The 23,571-nt window shown below is 41.9% G+C and overlaps 2 protein-coding genes across 3 annotated transcripts; one reads left to right on the top strand and one right to left on the bottom strand.

Moving 5' to 3' along the window:
* The first annotated feature begins 300 nt into the window (after positions 1-300).
* Positions 301-7,253, top strand: lysmd2 (LysM, putative peptidoglycan-binding, domain containing 2). The gene is made up of 3 exons (XM_003458188.5): positions 301-745; positions 2,925-3,274; positions 6,032-7,253. Exons 1-3 carry the CDS (start codon positions 500-502, stop codon positions 6,081-6,083), a joined length of 648 nt encoding a protein of 215 aa, XP_003458236.1. The 5' UTR covers positions 301-499; the 3' UTR covers positions 6,084-7,253.
* A 452-nt stretch (positions 7,254-7,705) lies between these two features.
* Positions 7,706-21,873, bottom strand: scg3 (secretogranin III). 2 transcript variants are annotated; one of them, XM_005463171.4, is made up of 12 exons: positions 21,426-21,873; positions 20,408-20,460; positions 20,227-20,269; positions 19,831-20,028; positions 18,564-18,706; positions 18,044-18,193; positions 17,750-17,963; positions 17,264-17,380; positions 14,083-14,166; positions 13,383-13,493; positions 10,781-10,870; positions 7,706-8,631 (listed from the first exon to the last, which is right to left on the bottom strand). In XM_005463171.4, exons 1-12 carry the CDS (start codon positions 21,529-21,531, stop codon positions 8,513-8,515), a joined length of 1,428 nt encoding a protein of 475 aa, XP_005463228.1. In that variant the 5' UTR covers positions 21,532-21,873; the 3' UTR covers positions 7,706-8,512. The 2 variants fall into 2 exon arrangements, with proteins under 2 accessions (XP_005463228.1, XP_005463229.1); XM_005463172.4 differs by having other exon boundaries at positions 19,843-20,028; positions 21,426-21,870.
* Positions 21,874-23,571: the final 1,698 nt, after the last annotated feature.

Genomic DNA, 23,571 nt, shown 5'->3' with positions numbered 1-23,571 from the left:
ATGCCGTGGTTGTCTGTGGACAGGAAATGAAGGACCACGAAAACATTAGCACGTTCAGGCGAAATAGGACATCTAAATTTACCTCATTGTATTCCAAAATACTTTGATCAATTAATTTCCTCCTCTTGGTGAGCTTATTGTTTAGAAATATTTCAGTCATTGCGTGTAATTTTCACACCAACAGCGAACAGATAAAGCCCGTGCCCTAAATTGGTTCTGCTTCACTTATTTTGAAAGTGCAGTAACCGGAAATTGTGTTATCGTCTCCCCCCTGCACGTTCTTTACGTTTATACGTCAATGTAGCGGATCAATGACAAAAGAGGGCTGTGTGGTAGTGCCCCCCTAAACATGTCTGTTTTCCCCGGGGTTGTATGCTCCATATGACCCGGGATGGGACTCTCTCCGCCGCCTAAATCAGCGATTTAGTTCACTGAAGCGACGGAGCTGGAGCGTTAAAACAAACAGAGGCTAACGGTCTGTTTATTTATTCAAGAGAAGATGGCGGAGTTCTCGCCCGTCCTGCCGATGCGGGATGGAGGAGGACGATTTGCCCAGCCCATCTTCCCTCGGTCCAGGTCCGGTTCCGAGTCAGAGAGTGAACTGTCCCAGAGTCTGGCCCGGACCAAGATCCGCTCGTACGGCAGCACAGCCAGCGTCACGGCCTCCCTGGGGGAGAAATACATAGAGCATCGGGTTACAGACAGCGATACTCTGCAAGGGATTGCTCTCAAATACGGTGTCACGGTAAGGTCGCTTCTCGGCCATAGATAGCAGTGTATGTGTTGATGTTTACCTTGACGGAACTAGAGATCGGGGGTGATGCATTAAATACACCACACTGACAGATAAGAGGAGCAAACACTGAAACGCACATAAGGGAAAACATTTGCTCTTACTTTCCGCTCTCTGATTCTACTTAATGTCACGCACTAAGAAATCCGAGCCCAGAAAGTTGTCCGTAAACTCTCTGGATTGTGACAGAACACCTGGGGACTGTTTCCGTTCACCTTGTGAGAACAGAAGCTCACTTCCATATTTTACTTTCGCTTTTACTCCTAATGCAAACGTTAGGCAGTTCTGAGGACCCCCCGAAATGCAGCAAGATTATTCCAATTTGAAAGATGTTGAAATATTTGCTTCGAGGGTTCAGAGTTTCCACTCTGAGTTCAGACGGGTAAAAGCAAAAGTTTGACAAGCTTGCTGTGAGGATGATCACTTGGTCAAAAATGGGCTCTACCTGAGTGTCGACATCTCCAGTTTCCTCAGAAAGTCCACAGTTTGTGAAGTGACTGCATGATTCCTGTCCAGGGTTAGAATAAGTAATCTGGCTCACATGCAATGCTATATTCTCTTAATAAAAAAACAAAACAAAAAACCAATACACGCACACACATGCAGGATATTTACCTGCCGTGAGTTAACCACTTCCTGTTTCTTGTTCATTTTTACCCAAAATGACCTTTGAAACAGCCAAAAAATAACCTGCTAGTCTCTTCAGTGGTTCCCAAATGTAAAACATAAGTTTTACTTTGTTTGAAGGGCTGCTGACAGAACCGATTGATGTTCAGACTGCTGTGACTTTAGGGAGTGAAGTTTTCCTCTATCATATTACTAATATATTTAAGTTTAAAGCCTGGGCTTTTGTGTAAAATGAATAAATACCATATACACTCATCAGCCACTTAATTACATACATCAGCTGCTGGTTATAGCAAATGTCTAATTAGCCACTCACATGGCAGCAACTCTGTGCATTGCGACATATAGACATGGTCAGGATGACTTGCTGAGCATCAGAAAGGGGAAGAAGAATGATATAAGTTACTTTGAACGTTTCGTGGTTGCTGGTTCCAGATGGGCAGCTGTGAGTATTTCAGAAACCGCTGATCTACAGGGATTTTCCCGCACAATCATCTCTGGGGTTTACAGAGAATGAAAAATAAGAAACATAGAGCGCGAGTCAATTCTCAGGGAGAAAATGCCTCGTTGCTGCTAGACATCACAGGAGAATGGCCTGACGTCTTCGAGCTGATAGGAAGGAAACATTAACTCAAATAACTGCTTGTTACATTCAAGAAGAAGCAGAAGAGCATCTTGATTGCACATCATGTTGAATCTTGAAGCAGATGGGCTGCAGCAGCAGAAGAAGACCACACCGGAGTCCACTCCTGTCAACTAAGAACAAGAAACAAAGACTACAGTTTGCACAGGGTCATCAAAATAGGACGAAAGAGGATTTCAAACAATGTTTAGTGGTCTTCACAAAAACTAAGTCTGGGTTTCTGCTGAGATGTGTGGATAGGGTCAGAATTGATCATAAACAACACAAAAGCTTATGTCCCTCTTGTCTCCAGTGGTTGTGGACGGTACATCAGATTGAATGTCACATCTACCTGAGTATTGTTGCTGACCATCGTTTGATGGCTGCTTAATGCAGGATCACAAAGCTCAAGTCATCTCAAAGTGGTTTCTTGAGCATGACAGTGAGTTTGCTCTACTCAAATGGCCTCCACAGTCACAAGATCTAAATCTAGCGGAGCATCATATTGATGTGGTGGAACAGGGCATTCTCATTATTGACATACAGCCGATAAATCCACGGCAACTGTATGATGCTATACTATAAAGTCAATATGGAGCAAAATCTCTAAAGAATGTTTTCAGTGCCATGAAGACATGAAGGCAAAAGGCGATTCAAACCGGTACCAGCAAGGTATAACTAACCATGTGGTCAGTGATTGTATTTAAAATACTGCTACCAAATATAGATAAGCAGATATAAGAGGATTTTCTTTTCAGATGAGAGGCAGGGGTGCCATGAAAATAAGTAAAGTGTGTAGTCAGAATTTCATCAGAACTGATTAAATAGAGTTTTAACATTTCTTTTTCTTGTTTCTTTTTTTTTTTTGCTGTCATCTTCCAGATGGAGCAGATCAAGAGAGCCAATAAGCTGTTCAGCAATGACTGCATCTTCCTGAGGAACAGCCTCAACATCCCCGTGGTGTCAGAGAAGCGCTCCATATTTAATGGACTGTCTCTCGAGTCTCCTGATGGGGATGGTGACACGGCATGCCAGGAGGCAGACGCACCTTGTATTATCACGCAGGATATTGAGGGACCCTCGCCGCCCCCTTCCCCGCCCCGTGAGCACTCCAAACCTGCCCAGCCTCAGCCAGAGGAGCTGTCAGCCAAAGACTTCTTACACAGACTGGACTTGCAAATTAAACAGTCAAAGCAGGCTGCGCGCAGACTGAAAGAAGAAGAAGAAGTGAGGTGAGGTGTTAAACAACAGCCAGCGAACTGCTTCTTCTTTTATGTGTGTTGATAAGTAACCACTTTCACAATATTTTTGTGAGCACCATTGCTCATTTCAGTTTCTTTCCTCTGGGCCACTGCTTCTCACACTGGGGCTTTCTTCTAAGGATTGCATCCAATCAGACTTTGTTCTGACTGACCTTTCCTCATGGTCTGATGCAAAAACTGATACTGTGTCTTGGTTTGGTATCCAATGACACGACATAAATGCCAAGTCATGTTTTTTATCGAGTGTAGTAGACAGGAAACAGCATAATGTTTGTGTGTTTTGACCTCGCTTGACCAATGTTTCACCTTCTCACGTGGCCCCACACATATGTCACTGCAGGGGCTCGCTTTTAATTTTCCAGACAGCTTCCTGCTCTTTTCTCACATGGGCGCAGTCCACAAAAGTTCAGGGCTGCAGTGAATTTGCGGAAACGGCTTACGGTGCAGCGTCGTCTGAAGTGAACCGCTCTCATCTTCTCTTTGAGCTCAGCAGGAGCTCGTCAGAAGTCCCAGTCAGCAGGAATAAGCTGTTTTAAAATGTTCTCACAGAGAAAAGATCGAAGCTAGGAGTACAGGTTTTTGCCCTTGCAGTAGTAGTCAGGTATTTAGTGTGAGATCTGACTTGCCCTTACACGTCTTTCTAGCTCTGTGTGCTGAGGCAGAGAAGCCGGTCGCGTCTGCTCAGTAGTGAAGCAGCAGTAAATGCCTGGCGTACAGCGTTCATAGAGAAACGGGCTTTGTTGGTACTATCACTTTGTAGGACTGAGTCACGCTGTGAGTCACATTGCTCCCACTATCTAGTATTTAACTTCAATATTTGGTTCACACATTCGCCCAACAAGCAAAAGATCCCCCAGTTCGATGCCTGGAGGAGATATGTATCCTGTGGGGGGCGGTTGTGTCATGAAGGGCATCCGGTGTAAAAGAAAAAAGCAAAATTAAATGTGTGGAGCTGCCCGATGCACTGACCCCCTCGTTAATAAGGGAACAGCTCAAAGTAGATACTACATTTGAAAAAATAACCATTACTGCATTCTCTTCCTATAATATATATCATCCCCTACTAGATGCTGCCTACTAGATGCATTACAGTGCAAAATTGTGTCTCTCGTTTCATTATTACACACTTTCTATCTTTCTTTCAGCTCATATGCATTTCCTATGAATCTATTTTTAAGTACAGATCTTTGCTTTTAACTCTACATCTGTGGTTTGGTGTTACAAAATGCATCAGCTTGGAGTAAAGAGAGTTTTTAATTTGTCTTTCAGAGTTCGCCTGCTGGCTTTGTCAAATCTGTGCTCTGTGTTTAGTCCCGCTTCTGACTTCAGTCACATAAAAGGCTGCCTTATAAAGCTGTAGTGTGTTTAGACAAACAAAGGCGCACTCCCTTGTTTATACAGAGTGCTAGGGCAAACACGAGCAGCGTGCCTGCTTGACTTACTGCCTGGGATGAAATGAACCACAAGCCCCCTTAAGCTAAACCAATGACAGGCCCGGTTCTGACTTCAGAAGACCTTCTATCATTTGTGCACCCGTGGCTATTATATTACAACAAGTTAGAAATACAGCACAGTTTAATCTGTAAAATTATGTTTGCATGTTTCCCTCTGTCCTGTAGTCCCACCTGTCTGCATTCTCTTGAATTTAATGGAAGTAGCTGGTACTCCTTTTAGGAGTCAAAGTGCTTAGAAAAAAAAAAACAACATAATGCAGTTTCTCAGAAAAAAGGGCAAAAATTGTAAGAACTGTTTTTATTCTACTGTCTGCATGGCTTCCAGCTAACATTGTAGCTTCAGTGAGAGGGAAACAAAATTGCTTCTACTGGACACTTCTCACAAAGAGGTTTGTGGTTTGGTGTTGTTTGTAAGTGGGTCATGTTTTAATGAAAGTATTTTCAACTACAGGTGCTATTCGGTAACATTAGTAACATTCAAGAGAACGCAGACACCCTCGCTGAAATTTTCAAAACTAGGCAGCTCATGTTAGAACGGTCTCCAGAGGTTTGAATAAAAATACATAAATTTGATTGGTGCATACTGGTGAGATAACCATTACAGAAACACAAACAATGTCAATAAAATGTTTTTTTAAATTACCAGTACTCTTAATTTAGGACAGCTGTGGGATAAACCTAATGTTAGATGGAGGTGTGATATATCTGTTAAGAACTTTGTGTGTATATATGTATATTTTGTAGGCCGCCACTACCTCATTTGAATAAACAAAATAACTGTGGAATCTGGTGAACCAGTTAGGTTTCTGTGAGGGTTTATTGAAAGCCAAACTACACTGAGAGTGAGTTATTTGTGGTTTAAAAGATTGATTTTATCCTAAGTTAAAGGAAATCCGCCACATCGCATTAGCGGTCATTTCGCTTTTTACCCTCAAAATTGTGGTATAAAACCTTTTTTGCATCCTCATCCTCTCATATTTCAGCCTCTAGTTAAATAAACTCTCAGCAGCTTCACTGTTGCTGCAGTAGTTGTAAAAGCGGATGTTAACACTTATGATGGATCTCGGGACGTTGATGTTTTATACTGATTGGCCCACTTTTTCTGAACATGTGAGCTCTGAGCTATGATTGAGAACAAGGCAGCGACTTGGTTAGCCTCGTCCAATATTCACATCCTTACCTACACTGAAGATGAGTAAAAGATAGTATGTGTCTGTAATCATATTGAGTTAAAGGCCGTAACATGTTTTTTTCCATTTCCTCTCGTTTGCAGGAGCAGCGGGGAGAATTATGCAGCTCCCACAACATCATACCAGGAGATCTAAAGAGCAATCTGTTTACCCAAAGTCTCGGACATGCTTGCCCATGCACACAAACACTACCGCAGCCTCGTTGCTTTTTTCTTTTTACCTTTTCATGTTTACTGAACCGCGTTCAGCAAGTGTCATTTCTGCCTTTTTATTTATTGAAATGCAGTTCTTATGATGTACATTACAAGCCCATTTCAAGAGAGCTGCTGTGCTGTGTGAGATGTAAATATTAACTGTTTAATTGAAAACATGTCGTAGAAGCTCAGTGGGATTCATGCCAAGAACTGGTTCATGGTGAAACTGCTAACTGCCATCCATCCTTTTTCTTTCACTTACCCAGTAAAGAGTCACAAGGGGGTGGAGCCTGTGCTGGTGGTCATAGGTCAAAAGGCAACACACATCCTGGATATGTTGCCAGTTTATCACAGGGCAACCTTTTCCACTCCCACCTATAGTTAATTTATACTTGCCACTATCAGAAGCGAAGATGTGGAGCATTTCACCACCCTGTCGCTCATGTCTATGGAAGCTCGTTTCTGCCAGAGAAAAAAAGTTTTTCAATCCACAAGTCATCATTTCAAAGTCATTTCAAAATTTCAAGGTAGGCATCTGAGAAATTGTGACAGAAACGAGCTTCCTATAGATCTGCCGCCACACAGGGAAGGTCTAAGCAAGACAAGGCCAGACCACTTTTTTGCACATATTCCAACAGCGTGGCTCTGGAGAGTCTGGGTGCTAAACACCCACTGAAAGCTCGTGACACATTACAAAAACCAAATCTCACAACAGACGCTCCAGACTGTTGCGTTAAGAAAAGGAGGTGATATAACACAGTAGTGAGAGACGTGCGCTTGACTCAGCTTTTTGGCATCCAATTCATAAACGATAATTTATTCTTGTTAAAACAATGTTTGGAGTTTTCATATTTGTCATGGTGTGCTCGTGATACTTCTAGATAAATCTAGGGTTTAAATATATGTATGTGTATTTTTTAAATTTCCATTTTACACGGCACATCTTCTGGAAGCAAGTTTGAGGGTATTTTTTGTAGTTTCACCAGGTAGCACACGTCTCATCTGGAGGAGCATCTGAGCACACGTGCCCGTCCACATATGATATGCTTGCGAAGCTGCTGTACAGAACCTACCTGCTGCATATGTTCAGATACAATCTCACACACACACACACAGGGCGAACAGCAATGCCAGAAGGATTAGCTTGTTAGACTTGCTAACCGCTTCTGATGTTCTAAATCTCCTCCTAGAATAGGATCGTCGGAAAGTATATTCAGGCCTTCCTCATCAGTGTTTACTCGGTATGAGCTCATCCCACACTGAGGTGGCGGATGGACTCAAGCCTTTGAACGCAGTTCCATTTGCCCTGTTTGAGAACAAATGGGACTGCTCTTATTATTATTTTGTTTTGTGAGTGTGATTGCATTATGTATGTGTGGAGAACTGTCTGTATCAACTGTTTTATTGTGCTTTTAAGTTCTATTGGGTTTTATTTGGACAGAATAAATGCATATTTAAGCAAGATATTAAGATTAAGGTTTTTTGTTTTTTTTAAAAATCTCAATGACTGTTTCGATGTTCCTTTCCAGTGCTGCTTCTTCATCACAGTCGAGCACAGTCGAGTAAAGAAAAGGCAATGTTTTAATTGCTTTTACAACTTTAGGAAAAAATCACAAATATTTACATTTAAAAATACTTCATCTGTTTTGCCTCTACAGAGATAGAAATGTTGAACTCAAAAGACATGCAGAGAGAACTGATTGAGTCAGACACCGCCCCCTATTGGGCTCTGGAGGGATTACAACAGAACAGGCGTACATAGGGCACTGACATGATACACAACAAATATATTTTTGGTAAAGTAAAAAGCGAGAGTACATTAGGAGCTTACACATACACTGGAGGGGGAAAAATAAATGTAGGCTAACACAGGTTAAATACAATGAGAATAACTTGATATATGCATGTTTTTGCTGCAAAATTGTATGGAAAACAGTTATGACAAAACTACGGCATTATACCCATAACATTCATGTCCCGCTGGAGTCAGGTTGGAGTAAAAGCTAGCACTAAAATCTGACAAGTGATTTTCCTTTTAGCTCTAGTGGTTATTACTCTGATCTTGGCGTGCAAATATAATCAGTTCAGTAGCTGGAAGGAATAATTTAAGGATTTTTTTTTTTTTTAATTGTGTTGACAGTATTATGAATTCCCATTTCTTAATACATTTGGGAATCTCTGGGAGTTCCCCTAAGCAGGTAGGTTTGAATACAACATTTATACGTTACCATGCCTTCGGTAATAATAAGTTGTAATCTGGGCTTTTTTGAGCATTATTCATATCAGATTGAGCCCTGGTGTGTGTGTGTATGTGTGTGTGTGTGTGTGTGTGGTTTTTAGGCCGGGCTGGTTACAGGATGGATGATAGTGTTACAGACTGCTGTAGATCCTCTTGATGGTGTCGCCTTCGTCTTTGGCGATGATGCCCTTCTCGATGTATGAATCAACCTGCTGGTCCATGAAATCCTTCAGCTTGGACAGGTCATAATCTGGAAAGATGAGGAAAGCGGAAAAGGATGAGTTTTGTGAGAAGATCGTGAGGTTAAAGGAAAGATCAGACATTCTAGAAGTGCTGTCTTTTTAAGATGGCACACCCAAACAGGGTTCAAGGAGGATTAAGGTCATGTTTGTCTTAGGCCGAAATGAAATGAGGTCAAAAGATCTCAGAGCGAAACACACTTGCCAGTTAAATAACTGCTAACTAAAAGACTTTGTGACATTGTTTTCCACAATGCTCTAGACAACTAATTGTCATTTGAAACTGCGCCATATGGCTGTGGCTATATTTAGAGTTGAACACAGCCTAACTCTGTATTATCCATCATGGTAACAAATGAGTGCGGGCAAACAGCTGCCGCAACACCAGCACCCCTCTCTGTGCTAACAGACTCTGAGTAAAGTGGCAGCAGGAGGCTAGAGGACAGCCAACAAGTCCCACAGTCACTCCTGAGCGTCTTCCTAACAACATTTCTAACAGAAGCAAATTATTAAACTGCTCGAAGATACAGTTGCTTTGACGGACATGATGCGCGTGAAGGATTAGCAGGATGTAATTAGAGACAGCACTACTTCTCTCAATCTTGGCACTGAGGAGCCAAGAGCCCAAACCAGGATGTGGCCTCTACGTCCATCTGCTCTTCTGGCTAATCTCTGTGGTGCGTAGGCGTAAACACACACAGAGTCTGCTGAGATTGTTCTAATGGGTGCTTCTGGCAGAGTGAGCACAATAAATGGCCCATCTTACACTCTCTGTTTCTATGAGGGTGTTTTTTTTGTCTAACACTCTGAAAGAAGAGAGGACGAGGAAGACGAGAACTTTAGAGAGCGCTTTAAAGTGGTACAAGCTGTGCTAGATAAATAGGGCCTGGCGGTGTGTCATTTTAGTTACCGAGTGTCTCGGTATGGGAAAACTGGGTGATTCTCGGGCACATTTTGACCCTCTGTGTGTTCAGCCTGAACTTGTCCTTTCTTACACCAGTATCAGTCTGTCTCCTGTCCAGATCACTGACAGGCAGGCAGGGAGGCCCTCTGTTGTCCCAGACAACTCCTCCACGCACTTGAATGCTAATGAGGCGTCCTATATAGAGCAAGGTCAGAGATGAGCTCCAGACAAAAAACTTCCCCGCTGCTCTGCTCCTCTCTGCTATTCACTGCTTTAAGCTCACTGTCAATCTCTTGTTTTTCTTCTCTTTCTCTTCCGTGTTTAAGATCCGCACGAGAATCTGGGTCACACTTTGTTTTTTGCTTTCTTTAATTCCTGTGTTTTTTGAGCCGTTTGTCTGGTTCACCTATTGATCAGCTCAGATTAGATCAAGCCTGCCAGCACAACAGATATAAATCTCACTTAGCTGGAACTGTTTACTTTTTTCTTTTTTTGCTGTTTTTGTCTGGGATTTCCTACTGAGATGATCGCCATTGGGCGGATGGCCTCAATAGTGAGAACTCATTAACATTTCATTCTGCTCTGCTTAATTAAGCACCACTGGGCATCGATTTTACTCTGTGGAGAGCCCAACAGCAGGTTCCTCTTGTTAGACGAGTGCACCGTAGTGTGTGAAACTACCACAGTTTCCACAGCTCTGCAGACTTTCTTTATGGAAACCGATTGTTCCAGGAAAGGAAATAAATTTGAAAATACACAAACATGACAAAATCCCAAGAGAAAAACAGATGCTGATGCCTGATATTTCTGAGTTGTGGAGCAGGGTCAGTATCATAAAATATATTTCTTCTTCAAAGATGCCATCAATGATGAGGAACAGGTAGGAGGGAATAAATGAACTGACCTTTGTCTCTGAACAAGCCAGCTGTATCACAGCAATTAGGACAACTCATTTACAGTTATCCATATTCATGAGATCTGGAGTGGAGCGTCTATGTTAGTGTCCCACTCTCTTTGAAAATGCAAATCAAGGCGAACAAAAGAGGCTTCAATTTTTCCTTTTCTTTGCCTGTCGCCTCAGACCTGTGATCTACAGCTGTTCAGTAAGGAGAGGACAGCTTCTACTTCTGGCTCGTAGTCCTCAACAAAGCCGTTCAGGACTCAGCGTGGAAATGTTTGTGTGTCTTTTGCACAAAAAGCAGACACACGAGAATGAGGTTTTCTCATCTACTGTGAAACACGAGGACATGTCTCACCATCTTTGCCCTCTTCTTTGTTGTGTTTCTTCAGCCACTCGATGTTCTTCCTGATGGCCTCCAGATAAGTCTCGGATTTGCCAGGCCGATCTGGAGTTAGAGGAAAGGAGTAAATGAAGAGAAAGGCAGGCGACGAACCGGCTCGTTAAGATATTACAAAATGCAAAACATTTCAGCTCAGATGAGCCTTGTTTTCACCAAAGAATCAGTCTGTGCTATCTTTGGCATGTGTCAATAGAAAATTGTACTTAGTAGTCAGTATAATCTTTTAATAATACAAGTTTGCATATGATAGAATACTGCATGATGACCTCTTTATAACTCAGACTGTTTTTAATTCACTGTGACCCGTTATCATGCAGGGAAGGAGCAGTACCTGCTAGATAAGAGCTGAATAAGCAGTTTCACTTTGTACCAGGTAGAGGAGCCTCTCCTGGCACACGCACACACGCGCACACACACATATTCGCACATGCTCACGCATCAACATTCCACTGAACAAACGTATTCACTGTTGTATTACTCTTCTTGTGTATAAATAAAGACCAGGGCAGTAGCAGAGTGCGAGTCTCGGACTGGCTGCCCTTGCATGCAAGTAAAACTGTGTGTTTCTCCTCTCTGATTCTCAGCTGAAGAAGTGTCTTAGAGTTCATCTCTTGACAGCATGTCAATTATTTATAGCTCAAAACATTTCTAAAGCAAAAAGCACACTTTGATTAGTTTTACTTTTTCTTTCAGAAGCCATGGAAACACAGTGAGTGTGTTTTCATCTAGTTGTCGGAGAAAGTCGCTAAAGAGGTTAGGAAAACAAATCGGGTGACCAAAGTAAGAGGACAGGAAGACAGGAAATCTCAGAATGAAAAGGCTGAACAACTTAGTTGTTGGACCTTTAAGTATCATTAGCTATACTCTCTCATCATAAGACAAGTCAGGCTCTTTTGACAGAAGTTTAGGTGTGGGCTTGGTTAGATTACTAACCCCATATTATGGGGTTTGACTCAGTATTGCTCATTTGTTTTGAAGTGATGGTTTTTAATATTCTAAAGACAGGAAGGATAAGCAAACAAAACAAAGGTGTGTGACACAACTAGTGATGTTCGATTCATGAACGAATCGTTCAATACTCGAGAATCACTTTACTGACTCGTGAATCATGATTCACAAGCGCAACTGACTCACTGACTCATCCCTGTTGCTGTTAGCAAACTAATTCCATTAGTAGAAATATATCTAGCTTATAATTAAAATTGTGGGGGGGAAAACAACAGCCAGATTCTTAACAAAAACATTTCTGCTCTGAACTGGAAGAAAAAACCCTGAGTAGAAGCTCACATCAAGACAATAGTACCATCGCTCAGCTAACATGCTAACAGCACATTTGAGTTACTCACCCCCTCCCTTGCTGTGCTGAATCGTAGGAAATCACTCAGGACTCAACCATTGTTTTCCTCATTCATCATGAACAAACCAGCAGGAAAACAAGTTTTGGAAATAGTACAAAGCCACAATAGTGACAATGTTGCAGTGGTTACTTTTCCTTCTTTTCTAAACTCAACTGGTTGATCTTTGGGTTGACGTGACAAACAGCTGCAGAAATTACTCATGGCTGCGGTAACTTCAACATCCATTACTGCACTGCACTGGAAAAGGGTTCTGAAATTAGCATGTCCACCCAAGTGTGATGTGTTCTTTCAAAGCTTATCAGAGCTGGGCCTGATAAATGGCTATTCCAGAGTCACGTGACCCGGGATTGAATGACAGTTGTACCCTTTCCCCTTGGAGTCAAAAGCCAGACCTTAGCAAGGGTTGAAAGCAGGCCTCAAGTGTTGGCTTGCATTGAGATAATGATGATGTATTTGTTTTCTTCCCTGTAACATTCCCCGCTTGCAATCAAAGACATAATTTCACTTTCTGACACAGAAAGCTCAGTTACAGTTACATATTTCAGCAAACTTGCAATGATTTGATGAATCACACATCAAACTTGTATTTTAACCCAATTTGTTCCGTAAATATCATATTATGCAACTCAGTCTTTAACATGCAGACAAACCAGAGTTTAGTAGGCAGCACTTCATATTTCCTGCTGAAATGTCATGGTGGTAATCCTGCTCTGTGATTCATTTGTTTTTCCTCTTTATGCACTCCTGTTTGTGTATGCATACGTGCGTGGATTAGATTGATGAGTGGGTACAGTACAGCAGACAGGGACACAGAATAATGGCAGCTGTGACAAGCTTTCCTTCGAGTGCTATTGGACTGGCCTAGTTCAGGGACTCGAATACACAGCGCTATATATTTCAGTGGCAGCTCTGCTGAAAAACAAAATGTCTGAAATTGTAGTCAGCCTAATAGTCAGGTAGGAAAGGATGATTTGCTTCACGGAGCTAATCTTGTGGGATTTGCAATACTTGTGACTCATGTATTTATTTGAGATGTTTGCCACAAAACATACCTTAAAAATTAATGCAAAAGAAAAAAAGAATTACAGGAGCATAGCTTATTGCTTTGCGAGAGCAAAACTGTGAGATAGTATCAAATTATTTTAGAATTTTCTTTTTAAATCACAGAAAAAAAGTTGATGATTAGGTAGTGGACTGACTGGTCTCAGCTGATGGCTGCTCTTCCTTGGTCGAATCTTTCAGGTTCTCATATTCCTTCTGCATCTTGGCAGCTTCAGCTTTGGTGTTGTCATCCTCATCCAGGTTTTTCTCTACAGCAAAGAAACAGGACAGGAATCCTTAAAAAAAATTCTGGTCTGTTGCTGACAGCGATGCCTAAAGCTACAGGTGAACCTGTTCTTTGATTATTTAAATAACTTACATTGTATACTTTGTTAATCTTTACAAAAATCTGATTTAATATTGTAAAAGATTAATACATTTAAATGGTGGATTGTCCTGCAGGCTGTATGTCTAGAAGAGTAACTTTCTTGAGACTCTTGTTGCTTAATAGCACACAAGAAGTAGCATGTAACAATGTAACACCCCCCAGAAAACACAAAGTTACTGTTTTCAGGTCCACATTTTAGAAAATGTTAAGCATGATGCAGTGTTCTCACTGCATTTAGGGGTGTTGCTAGGTGGATTAGTCTGGTGTTTTTTTAGTGTTAAGCTAAGCTAACTGGCTAAAGGCTAGAAGTGCATTCCTGCCTTTAGCCGGTTAGCTTAAGCAGAAGGACATTCCTGATAGAAAAAAAGTAAAATAACTGAACTGAAACTATTAATGTTTTAATAATATATGTTATTAATAATTTCATTAATGTCTGGCATGTTTGGAGGATAGTCTGTGCAGCTGTTTACCGTTTGGTCCAGTAAACTCAGGTGGCAGCAGAGGCTTGCCCAGCTTGTTCTTGGTCTGCATGGCTATCATAGCGTCCAGGTTCTCTGCAGGTGTATAAAACACGACAAACAATTTAGATTTCACTTTAGATTTCAATCCGCGTCACGCTGCTGCCGCACAGTGAATGAAAGCCTCTTAAGTGCTTGAGTGACCCGCACTGTTCCTGTGTGACTCAGAGCCTGATTATCATTTAAATCGAGTGTCATCTAATTACTGAAAAGAAGTCTCAGGAGTACAACAAAGGGATAAACATAATCTTGTGTTTTCCACTATTATTTCCACTGATTTATTTATGCATGCAGTATGAGAAGAGCCCTTACAGAAATAATTTATGTACAAAGCAGTTAACAGTGAGCTAAATCTATTTATCCTCTCTTTTAATCACTCATAAAGACTAAAAAAGAATGGCTGCATTTATTTGGGGGGGGGGATATACCGGGTATGCATATGTGGTCACGATGGTCTTACTTAGGTGTTAGAAAACATGGAATGAGACAACCTGGTAATGCGGCTTAATGAGACATCTAGTCCTATCTGGATTAACGAAGGGGTGAACCTCATGTTCAAAAATAAAGGAAGCAGATGTTCTCAGATGTACCTCACAGTCCCCTCATTTAGCATTTAAAAGGTTTATTTACGCATTTAATCCCTACAGTGCATTTATGAGCAGGTACAAGGACTCTTAAGTGTTTTTTTATGTATTCTGTGAAGATTATTTTCTATGAAGACACAGCTGATATAATTACAAGTCTGCAGATATGGTTCCCTCATAGCGTAATTAAGTTCCCCACAGAGTTGTATTATTTTGGTTAATAAATGTTTACTCAAACTCCCAAAGTGCACCTCACTGTCTGAAAGAGGTAATATATGCTGGATTAAAATAAATATCTTGGGAGATTTAGTTATGGATTGGTAGAGTTTGGTGAATAAAATATGACCACATATGAGAGCAGAGGAGCAAAAGAGTTTTTGATGGTGGACTGGATATTAGGACAGAAGGACGATAAAGATGTAAGACAAACAGAAAGGTTCAGTTTGTTTGTTGTCACCGAACATCGTAGAGCTTTGCAATTTCCTCTTTCATCTTTGCTCGCTCTGGCCTCCTTCCTCCATTTTTCTATTTTATTATTCAACCATCTCACTCTGCTCTGCACTTTCTGTGTATTCACTCCACCTCCTCCCACCTGTGCCACAGTGGAAGCCCACTGTTTTACTCTCTCCTCTGTGCTCGCACGCACACACAACATTTCTTACTCGCCCACTCTCTCCCTCCCATCTTACTTTCTAGCTCAAGTCCTGCATCACCCGCTGGCAGATTGACAGCTGTGTGTATTCACTCGTGTACCTGTGTGACTCACTGGAGCGCCACAGGCAGATGGGCATGGAGGTGGGGAGGGGGGGGAGCATTTACGTATTGTTTTTCCATTATCTTATTGCAACCTATGCTACATAAAGCCAGAGGGGTTGCCTAGGAAACTCACATCCGCTCTCGTGGTATATGGCTGTTTGCTTTTGTAAGTGACATCAGCAGTGGTCATTTCCTCTGTGTAAGAAACAACACTGGCCAGCTGCTGTCAGGGGTCACTCAAAGGAGGATTGATTCATCTTTTTATAACCGACATACGACAGGTTAGCCCTCCCAGACCTAAGGATCTAAGGACTGTGTTGTAAATATCTTTAAGCTTTGCGAGAACAAGCAACAAAAAGACATATGTTAGAATTCTCGAAGCTTGAAGAATAGAACAATATTAAAGGAGGTACATTTATTATTTAAAATATTAACTATGCAAGTCTAGACAAGGCCATAGCTATTTCCCTGATGTTAAAGTCGAACTCGGTCCTGAGTATGCATGAAAGAGGATTTTATTTCCGTTGTCTCTTTCTATGACTGAATGTCAAACAGAGATGACAGCTGTGCCTTGAAGGTGCCTGACTTTTCCACTGGCCAGTGATGTGATGGACGTCCATTAAAAAAAAAAAAAAGTAGTCTGGTTTTACAGGGTGCCCCTGACACTAATCTGTCTCTGCAGGCTTTACGCTCCACTGCGTCGGCTGATAGCGAACATTAGCTTGACTGAACGCAAACAGAGCACAGGGGGAAAGCTCAGGTAACTCAGAGACAGAGAAATGTGCGCATGTACATCCAGCTGGTTAATGCAACGGATGGGTGAAAACCTACACCTTTTATCCGCACGTTAGCTACACATGTAAGCAAAACAAGTTCAAACATTGGTGGTCAGTAATCTAGATTTGGCAGCTTTATCGATGATTTCAAGTGAATCCACTCAATAGCTTTTGAAGATCTTCATCAAAATTATGGTCAAAATTAGAAATTGACTCTTGGCCAACAGTTTTAACAGACACAAAAACTGTATTGTGTTTTTAAGGCAAACAGATCAACAGTTATTAGGCAAAACATGTTTGTTTCCATGCCAAATGACCAGTTTGTTTCTGCTGTTTGTTTGTGTGCTGATAAAATAACGCAGAAACTCTTTAGTGAAACTCTTTCCAGTAAAAACTAAAAAATAATAATAAAAAAAAGGATGGGAAATGGAAACCATATGGTTCTTCAAACAAAGCTTAAGTTAATGAATTGTTTTTAAAAGTTGAACTGATAGCTGTGATCCACAGGTGCCACTGTGGAGATGCGAACATGAGTTCTCGATATGCAAGCACGACTCTGTCCCCAAACAGCGTGACAAATGTTAAAACTGCATTAGAGCTCTGATTGAATCCAACAGAAGAAAAACAGAGAAGAAAGAAGAAAAAGTAAAACATCACTGTGTCAGTGCTGCTGATCTGATCAAGTAATGATGTTGTCCAAGCTTACATTAGGAGCCCCATGGGACTTTTTATAGCACTCAACATGCCAACCACATTAAGACCTTGAATTGCAGCTGGAAAAAGCCAATAAACAGACTTTGTGCTACTTTGTCATTACCATTACCAAGATGAAAAATGATCTGTCAAGATCAACATTATTGAATTATGACGATGTCCTGCATGTAAATAATATTATTTACCACAAATGGAGCAGGGTCTTCAAGGACTTCTGCCATCTATTATACAATCCTATGCCTCCCATTAAATCACTGAGAATCTCCAACCGTTACACAACATTAGCATTATGTTATGTCTTACCCAGATAGGACACTCCCTCCTCTGGCGTGATGGTGCCGTACTTCACCATCATTTTGACAAAGTCAATCAGAGTCTTCATGATCGTGATCAGCGTCTCTCTTTCCTGGGTGTCTTGTTCTGCAACAGCAGAGCAGAAGACAAATCGCAAACCGGTGTCTAATAATGGTAACTGCCTACCATGGCCTTTATGTGACCACATGGTGTTTGACTCTAGGGGTTATAATGATTGGATTATAAATAATTAGTTTTGCCTGTGTGTGTGTGTGTGTGTATTTGATCTGCACTTCCTAGATCTGTAAAGGGAAAAATGGTGAACAAAACAAGCTGCACCTCGATCTCTGAAAACAACATCACGAAGATTAACAATCCAACCCTGTTCTCAATCTGAAGAACTGCTATCTTGGGGTGGAAATGAGTGTAACAAAGATATTTTTGGGTGTGGTCTGACGCGTCACAGAGACTTTGTGGACATATTTGTTTTTGTACCTGAGTTGAGACTTTTAAGCAGACGGTAGAAGTTTGGGAAGTACTGCAGGTCCTGGAGCCCATCTTCAGGGCTCACCTCATTGCCGTCTTCAGCATCCCTGTCCCAGATGTTGTCCCCATCTTCTTCCGCATCTCTGTCCACCTCGTCTTCAATCTCATCATCCTCCTCGTCCTCATCCTCCTCGTAGCGCCTCCTGGGTGGCTCCCATGTGTCCTGAAAGGGTGTTGTTTTTGTTATTGTTGTCATCCTTATTCTTATTATCATTACATTCACCATTTTTTTGGAGGTTTTACCACATTTGTGTCAGAATCCTCATCATCCTGAGCACCTCTAGCTTCTTGGTCAACGTCCTCAATCTCGTTGTTTTTGGCGTTTTTGGTGATGAGATCCTGGAGAGCCTCTGCCACCTTGTACTCCAGAGTATCTGCCTGATTTTCGGTGATCTATAAGACAGCAAAGTGAAAGAGGCAGGCTGAGAATGATTGTGTGCAGTAAGAAATGGACTGTAAGATGGATACTGGTACACTGGTGATAAAACTCCATATATCACTTATTGATCACTATCACTGAGCTCTCCATCTCAGGGAGGACCAAAAAAGTTTTTATTGACTGGCAAAAAACAAACAAACAAAGAAAAAAAAAAAGCAATTCACAGCCATAATGGTGGAAACACAGAACAATTCACACGTCTCTAAATCTTAACCCATGAGGAAGCAGCGAGCGCACAGAGAGGGAGGGAGAGAGAGGGCTCCCGCTGAGAAAATGCCATGCGGCGTGCTGTGCTGAACCGAATGATGGAAGCTTACAACTTACCAGCCCCAGTTTGAGCAGTTTGGAGACGATCCTGTCGAACACTCCCCTGTCGTCTTCCTCGTAGATCTTATTCGCAATCTTCTGAACAATGGCATCAGCCGTCAGCGGGGTGCCGTCGATTTGGCGGAAGCTTTCTGGGTCGTCTGAAAGGAGAGGACACTCGTGTTATCGTTTGGTAGCTTTCTTGAGACGCTTTTTTAGCTGCTTTCATGTGTGCACTACATCGTCTAAAGATCCTTTTCTCGATTCGCTTCTTTACTTTGATTCAACTTTTCTGTTTTTCTTTTTTCATTTTCACAATAAAATGTCAAACCTGGACCCGGAAACAAGTCTCTCTTTTATTAGATTTGCTAGTAACAAGTTGTTTTCCCTCTCCTCACATTCACCATATCTCTGCCTCTATTACTGAGCACGAAATGTGCAATTTTTACAGCTTGTTCTCTTACATAACATCCTCTCCTGCTTCTCAAAGTCCAAAGACAATAAAAATAAGCATTGACAGGATGCTTGTGCCTGCACTGGCCTGACTGAATCATCGCTGATGCATTTAGCCTTCAAACACCGGGAACCTATTTTTGCCTCACGCTACAAAATGAGAAATAAAATCTAGACCACACTTGCCAAATATAGCCACTTGTCATTGCTGGACTTTATGCACAAATCAATAAAGGACGGCGCTCAGTGGTTTGTGTCAGAGTCACCTCAACTCAGAGACAGCTCTTATGCTGATGATAAAATTACATGCAGCCAAATGTGTGCACATCTGATAAGTCCAGTGAGACAAAAAACCCCCAAATATAAATGTTGAGAAATGTGTTTTGGCTAAATTTACAAATATTAAAAGAGCAATGACAGCAACTGGGGATGAATGCATTTTACATCACGTCTTAAGTCAAAGCTAGAGCAGTGACAAAGGCATTATTTACATGGGACAGAGATGAGACACCGCAGTAATATCCAACCATGCCAGGCTATGTGTTCACACGGCTTCCTGTGAAGAGATTAAAGAAGAAGCCAGCACTGTAGCTGAACATCAGCGTTCACAAACGCAGTCAGGGAGAGGATAATCTTTCATGCATTCACATGTTCTCTCTCTGACTCTTGTCTCTGCTCATCCCCATCACACACTCATGTGTTTATTCTGCCTGCTCTTCCTTAAAACGCCTGCCCGGTGTCCTGCCAGCGAAAGGACAGAAGCACGCAGCGTGAAGCCTGCCCGTAGCAAAGGGGCCAAAGTTACAGTACATTAAATCATGACAGCGTGTACCCTGGTACTTGCCATAGTCCATCCCGTTCTTGGTGGAGTCATAGTCCTCAGCGAGACGTCGGCTCTTGGTGGAATCTGACTCGTCGGGAATGTACTGATCGTCCCTCTTCTTGGCAGGCACCTCGGTGGTCTCCTTTGATTTGGGGCCTTCAGCCAGCGACTTGAGCATGGTGAAGTCATCGTGGTTCTGCTCTGACTCTGTCGGGCAGAGGAAACAAAAAAGGGGGGTAAAGAAAAGTGAGCGCTAAAGATGAACTCATCTTACATTACTGTGGCTGCAGCAGTTTTTCTTCTCAGTACGGATGAATTCTGTTTTACTGGAAGTGCTGCAACATGATTCCACTCGGCAGGCGGAAATAAAGTCATTAATTGATTGGCAATAAGGTTTCCCCTTACCAGCTGACTGTACTGCAGCCTTCACGCTGTCCGCCTCCGCGATCTGAGGAAATTCAAAAAATAATTTCCACTCAGGATATAAGCTCTGATTAATAATGTTTGCCGGGTTAATACCCGGGTTATTTGCCAAGTGGCCATAAAGCTCATTTGTCCGGATATTGGAGGAGAAAGAGGAGCTTACCTGCTCTTGCAGAGGTCTTTCTTCTGTCAGCTGTCTATTGTACACAGTTTTATCTGTGACAGGAAAAAATGCATGCAGTTACTAAACAGCTGGATTGCCAAGACTTTATAACTGACAAACAGAGCCAGATTTCAAATGTTAATATAAAATCGATGCTGTGATCAGGCAGAAATACTTGTACAGGAGGCTCAAATGAACAGTATAGAAAATAGATATATTTAATATTATAGTGATGCTCATCCTATTCTTAAATTATAATCCCATATAGATTTTGTTATACTCCCTTTGTCCTATATTACAAATAAGCAGCCTGGCTGTCCCCGAGGCTCATCTCAGAGCCAAAAAACTGGAACAAGAGAAAAAAAGGTGAAAAACAGAGGACAGGTCACTGTGTTACAAAAGACTTCTTGACCTTTTAAAGGTCTCCCCAGAACAGTGAAAAGTCACCCAGTACAGGGGTCAACACGAAATAAAAAATACAAACCAATAGATAACTAACAACTGTACAACCAGTAAGATAGTTTAAAAAATGTCTAACTAACTTTATTGAATAAATGCGTAGCCTTCATGCGTCCCTGCTCTCCTAACTCGCCACCGCACAAGCACAGCTTAATCGGATTATCAAACAAAAGATTAAATTGCAGCGAAAATAGACCACAAGCGGCCTAGAGCCAGGCGCCTTTAAAAACACCACCGGTCAGGCACTGCCGAGCTGGACCTCAACTTTAGGGAGTCAGCTTTTTATTTATTTATTTACTCATTATTGTGCTTTTATGATTTATGAATCAACAGATTTAAAGCTGAATTTAACCTGGAGCTCTAAAACGGATAAAACCCACAGAAATATCAACTTAGCTGGATTTTTTAAAAAAACATTTCAACAACCATGTGCTTAAATAAAGACTTCCATTGTGGACTACTTTGTGGCATTTTATAAAATCCCCTAAGCAATCACTGACGGTCTCTCCACCAGCCCGCAGACTATTCTACAAGAATTCCACGATTGATTTCATCTCACCGTCCGCTGAGGCTGGTGTAGGTGTGGGGAAGGCAGATGTCTGGCTCACTACATTCAGGGCAAGAAGCTGGAAAAGGACGAAAAGGCCAACGTGTTTTGACGCCATGCTGATAATAACTTGTCTATCCCTCCTCGGTGTCCCTGCTGTCCGGTTTCCTCCTCCCCAACAAAAGTGCTGAATGTGTGGACAGCTCCGCTGCGCTTCGGCCGGCCGCTGGTGCTGAAACTGCCGCCCTGAGGAACCCGCTTCTGCCTGACGTACCGGGTGGGGTTGGGGCTGTTCAATTCTCTCCACTGGAGCTGTTGACGAGCCGCGGTGCTGAAAACAGGTCACGGTCTCTGTAATTATAACCAGATAAGCAGGGAGGCTCTCCAAGCCCCGTGTGAGCTACAGAATCACCTGCCACGGCAGTAAAAGAGCCCACTACAACAAGACCTGCCCCCTCCTGCCTTTACCCAGGAGGAGGAGGAGGGGGAGAGAGAGGGAGGGAGGAAGAGGAGTTAAACACTGTAAAAAGTGTTGATGTGCGCGTGAAGTCCACCTACATATCCTATGAGTTCTCCATTAATAATGCGTGGAAGCAAGGGCGATAGTTTCACACTCACTGCTGCAAAACGTGAGAACAGGTTAAGATTCAGCTGTGTGGATATTTGATGAGAGGATGTTTATGATCACCAACCATGCAGTGATGCTTTTAGTGGGGAAAAATCATCTAAAACACGCGAGACTGCGCTGAAAGTAAAGAATATTTATGCAGGATCAGCTAATTTATTGATAACACATAAAACTGAAGAGAAGACGAAGCAAAGCCGTAAAGCTGAGTATGAATTTTTTGCAGCACATGAGCAGTGGGGGGGGGGACCCCGCCCACTCCGTGCGTCATCCACAACCTGCGTCATGGTTGTAGATCTTCTTCTTGTCAATAGCAACCGCTATTAAAACAGCATTTGAGCACATAAACAAAGGGTGCACACACATATCAGGCTCGTTTTATGACCGCTGTCCTTTCACGGGCTCCGCGTGTCGCTAATTAGATTTAGGCTTGCTTGTTTCATGAAGGAACCGGCAGGTGTTATCAGGGGTGGTTTGAAGTGGCATAACAAAATGAAATACTTGGATTTTAAAGTTCTTGCGCAAAAAAGAAAAAGAAAAAAATGAGTGCAGGGGATAAACTTCATTCGTTTTGCATTTAATGGTTCAAATGGTTCATCCAAAAATCAGATGTCATCCTGAGAAAGCTGTCGGTCTGCAGCGCGCTCATATTTCACATGTCACAGTGTGAAAGCAAAGAGGTGGAGTGCAGGAGTCCTTAGCAGCGGGCTGTCTGGATGTAACCAGACAGTCATTAGGAGCGTATGAGCTGGATGATGTGGCCTGTCACTGCTAATCCTCCGGCTTTAGCTTAAAGTGCATCCCGGTCAATAATTGGACAATTCTTCTTCATGTCACATCTCTCATATTAGTTGGTTTGACAAGCTTCAATATTATTCTTTAGGTTGGCAAACAGCTGCCTTTCTCCCCTCACAGGACATTAGGAGGGAACCTATGAGATCTCTTCCTTGTTAATATTTAGTGCTACTTTATGTGTTTGTCTGTTGTTAAAATTGTTTGCTTTTCGTTGAATTATATATAAAAATACAACACAGTAATGCCAATATATGACGTGGTATAGGTCAATATTCTTTTCTTTTCCTCTCACATATTGGTTTGTTGGGAAAAGCAGGTGTTAATTTATTGCCAACATTATCAAAAGGTAAACATAATATCTAGTTTGTGTTCATAAAATATTTAATTTTCTTAGGCTTAAACTCAGAGGAATAATTTTTAACAGTAAACAGTATGCACTGTACTGTGCAAAGACATATGTTCTTCATATTTTTCTAGGAAAATAGGAAATAGGTGCCATAGTTTATTAAAACATGAAATCATACATTGAACTACAGCATTTGATGCAAAAAACAGAGTTTGTACAAGTCTTCAAAAAAGCTTAAAAGTCAGCATTTTGTATGACCACCTTTTTTCTTCAACACACTGCGAACTCTCTTAGACAAGCTTACTCGTTATGTCTCCTTGAAGGACATTCAAATCTCTTCTTTGGACGTGTCTACCTTTTGTTCTGTTATCTGTCAGGATGATCCCACACTG

Source organism: Oreochromis niloticus, linkage group LG1 (genome assembly GCF_001858045.2).
Source record: "Oreochromis niloticus isolate F11D_XX linkage group LG1, O_niloticus_UMD_NMBU, whole genome shotgun sequence".
Taxonomy (NCBI): domain Eukaryota; kingdom Metazoa; phylum Chordata; class Actinopteri; order Cichliformes; family Cichlidae; genus Oreochromis; species Oreochromis niloticus.
The sequence above is the reverse complement of the archived record's forward strand: the minus strand, read 5'-3'. Positions and strand labels throughout refer to the sequence as shown.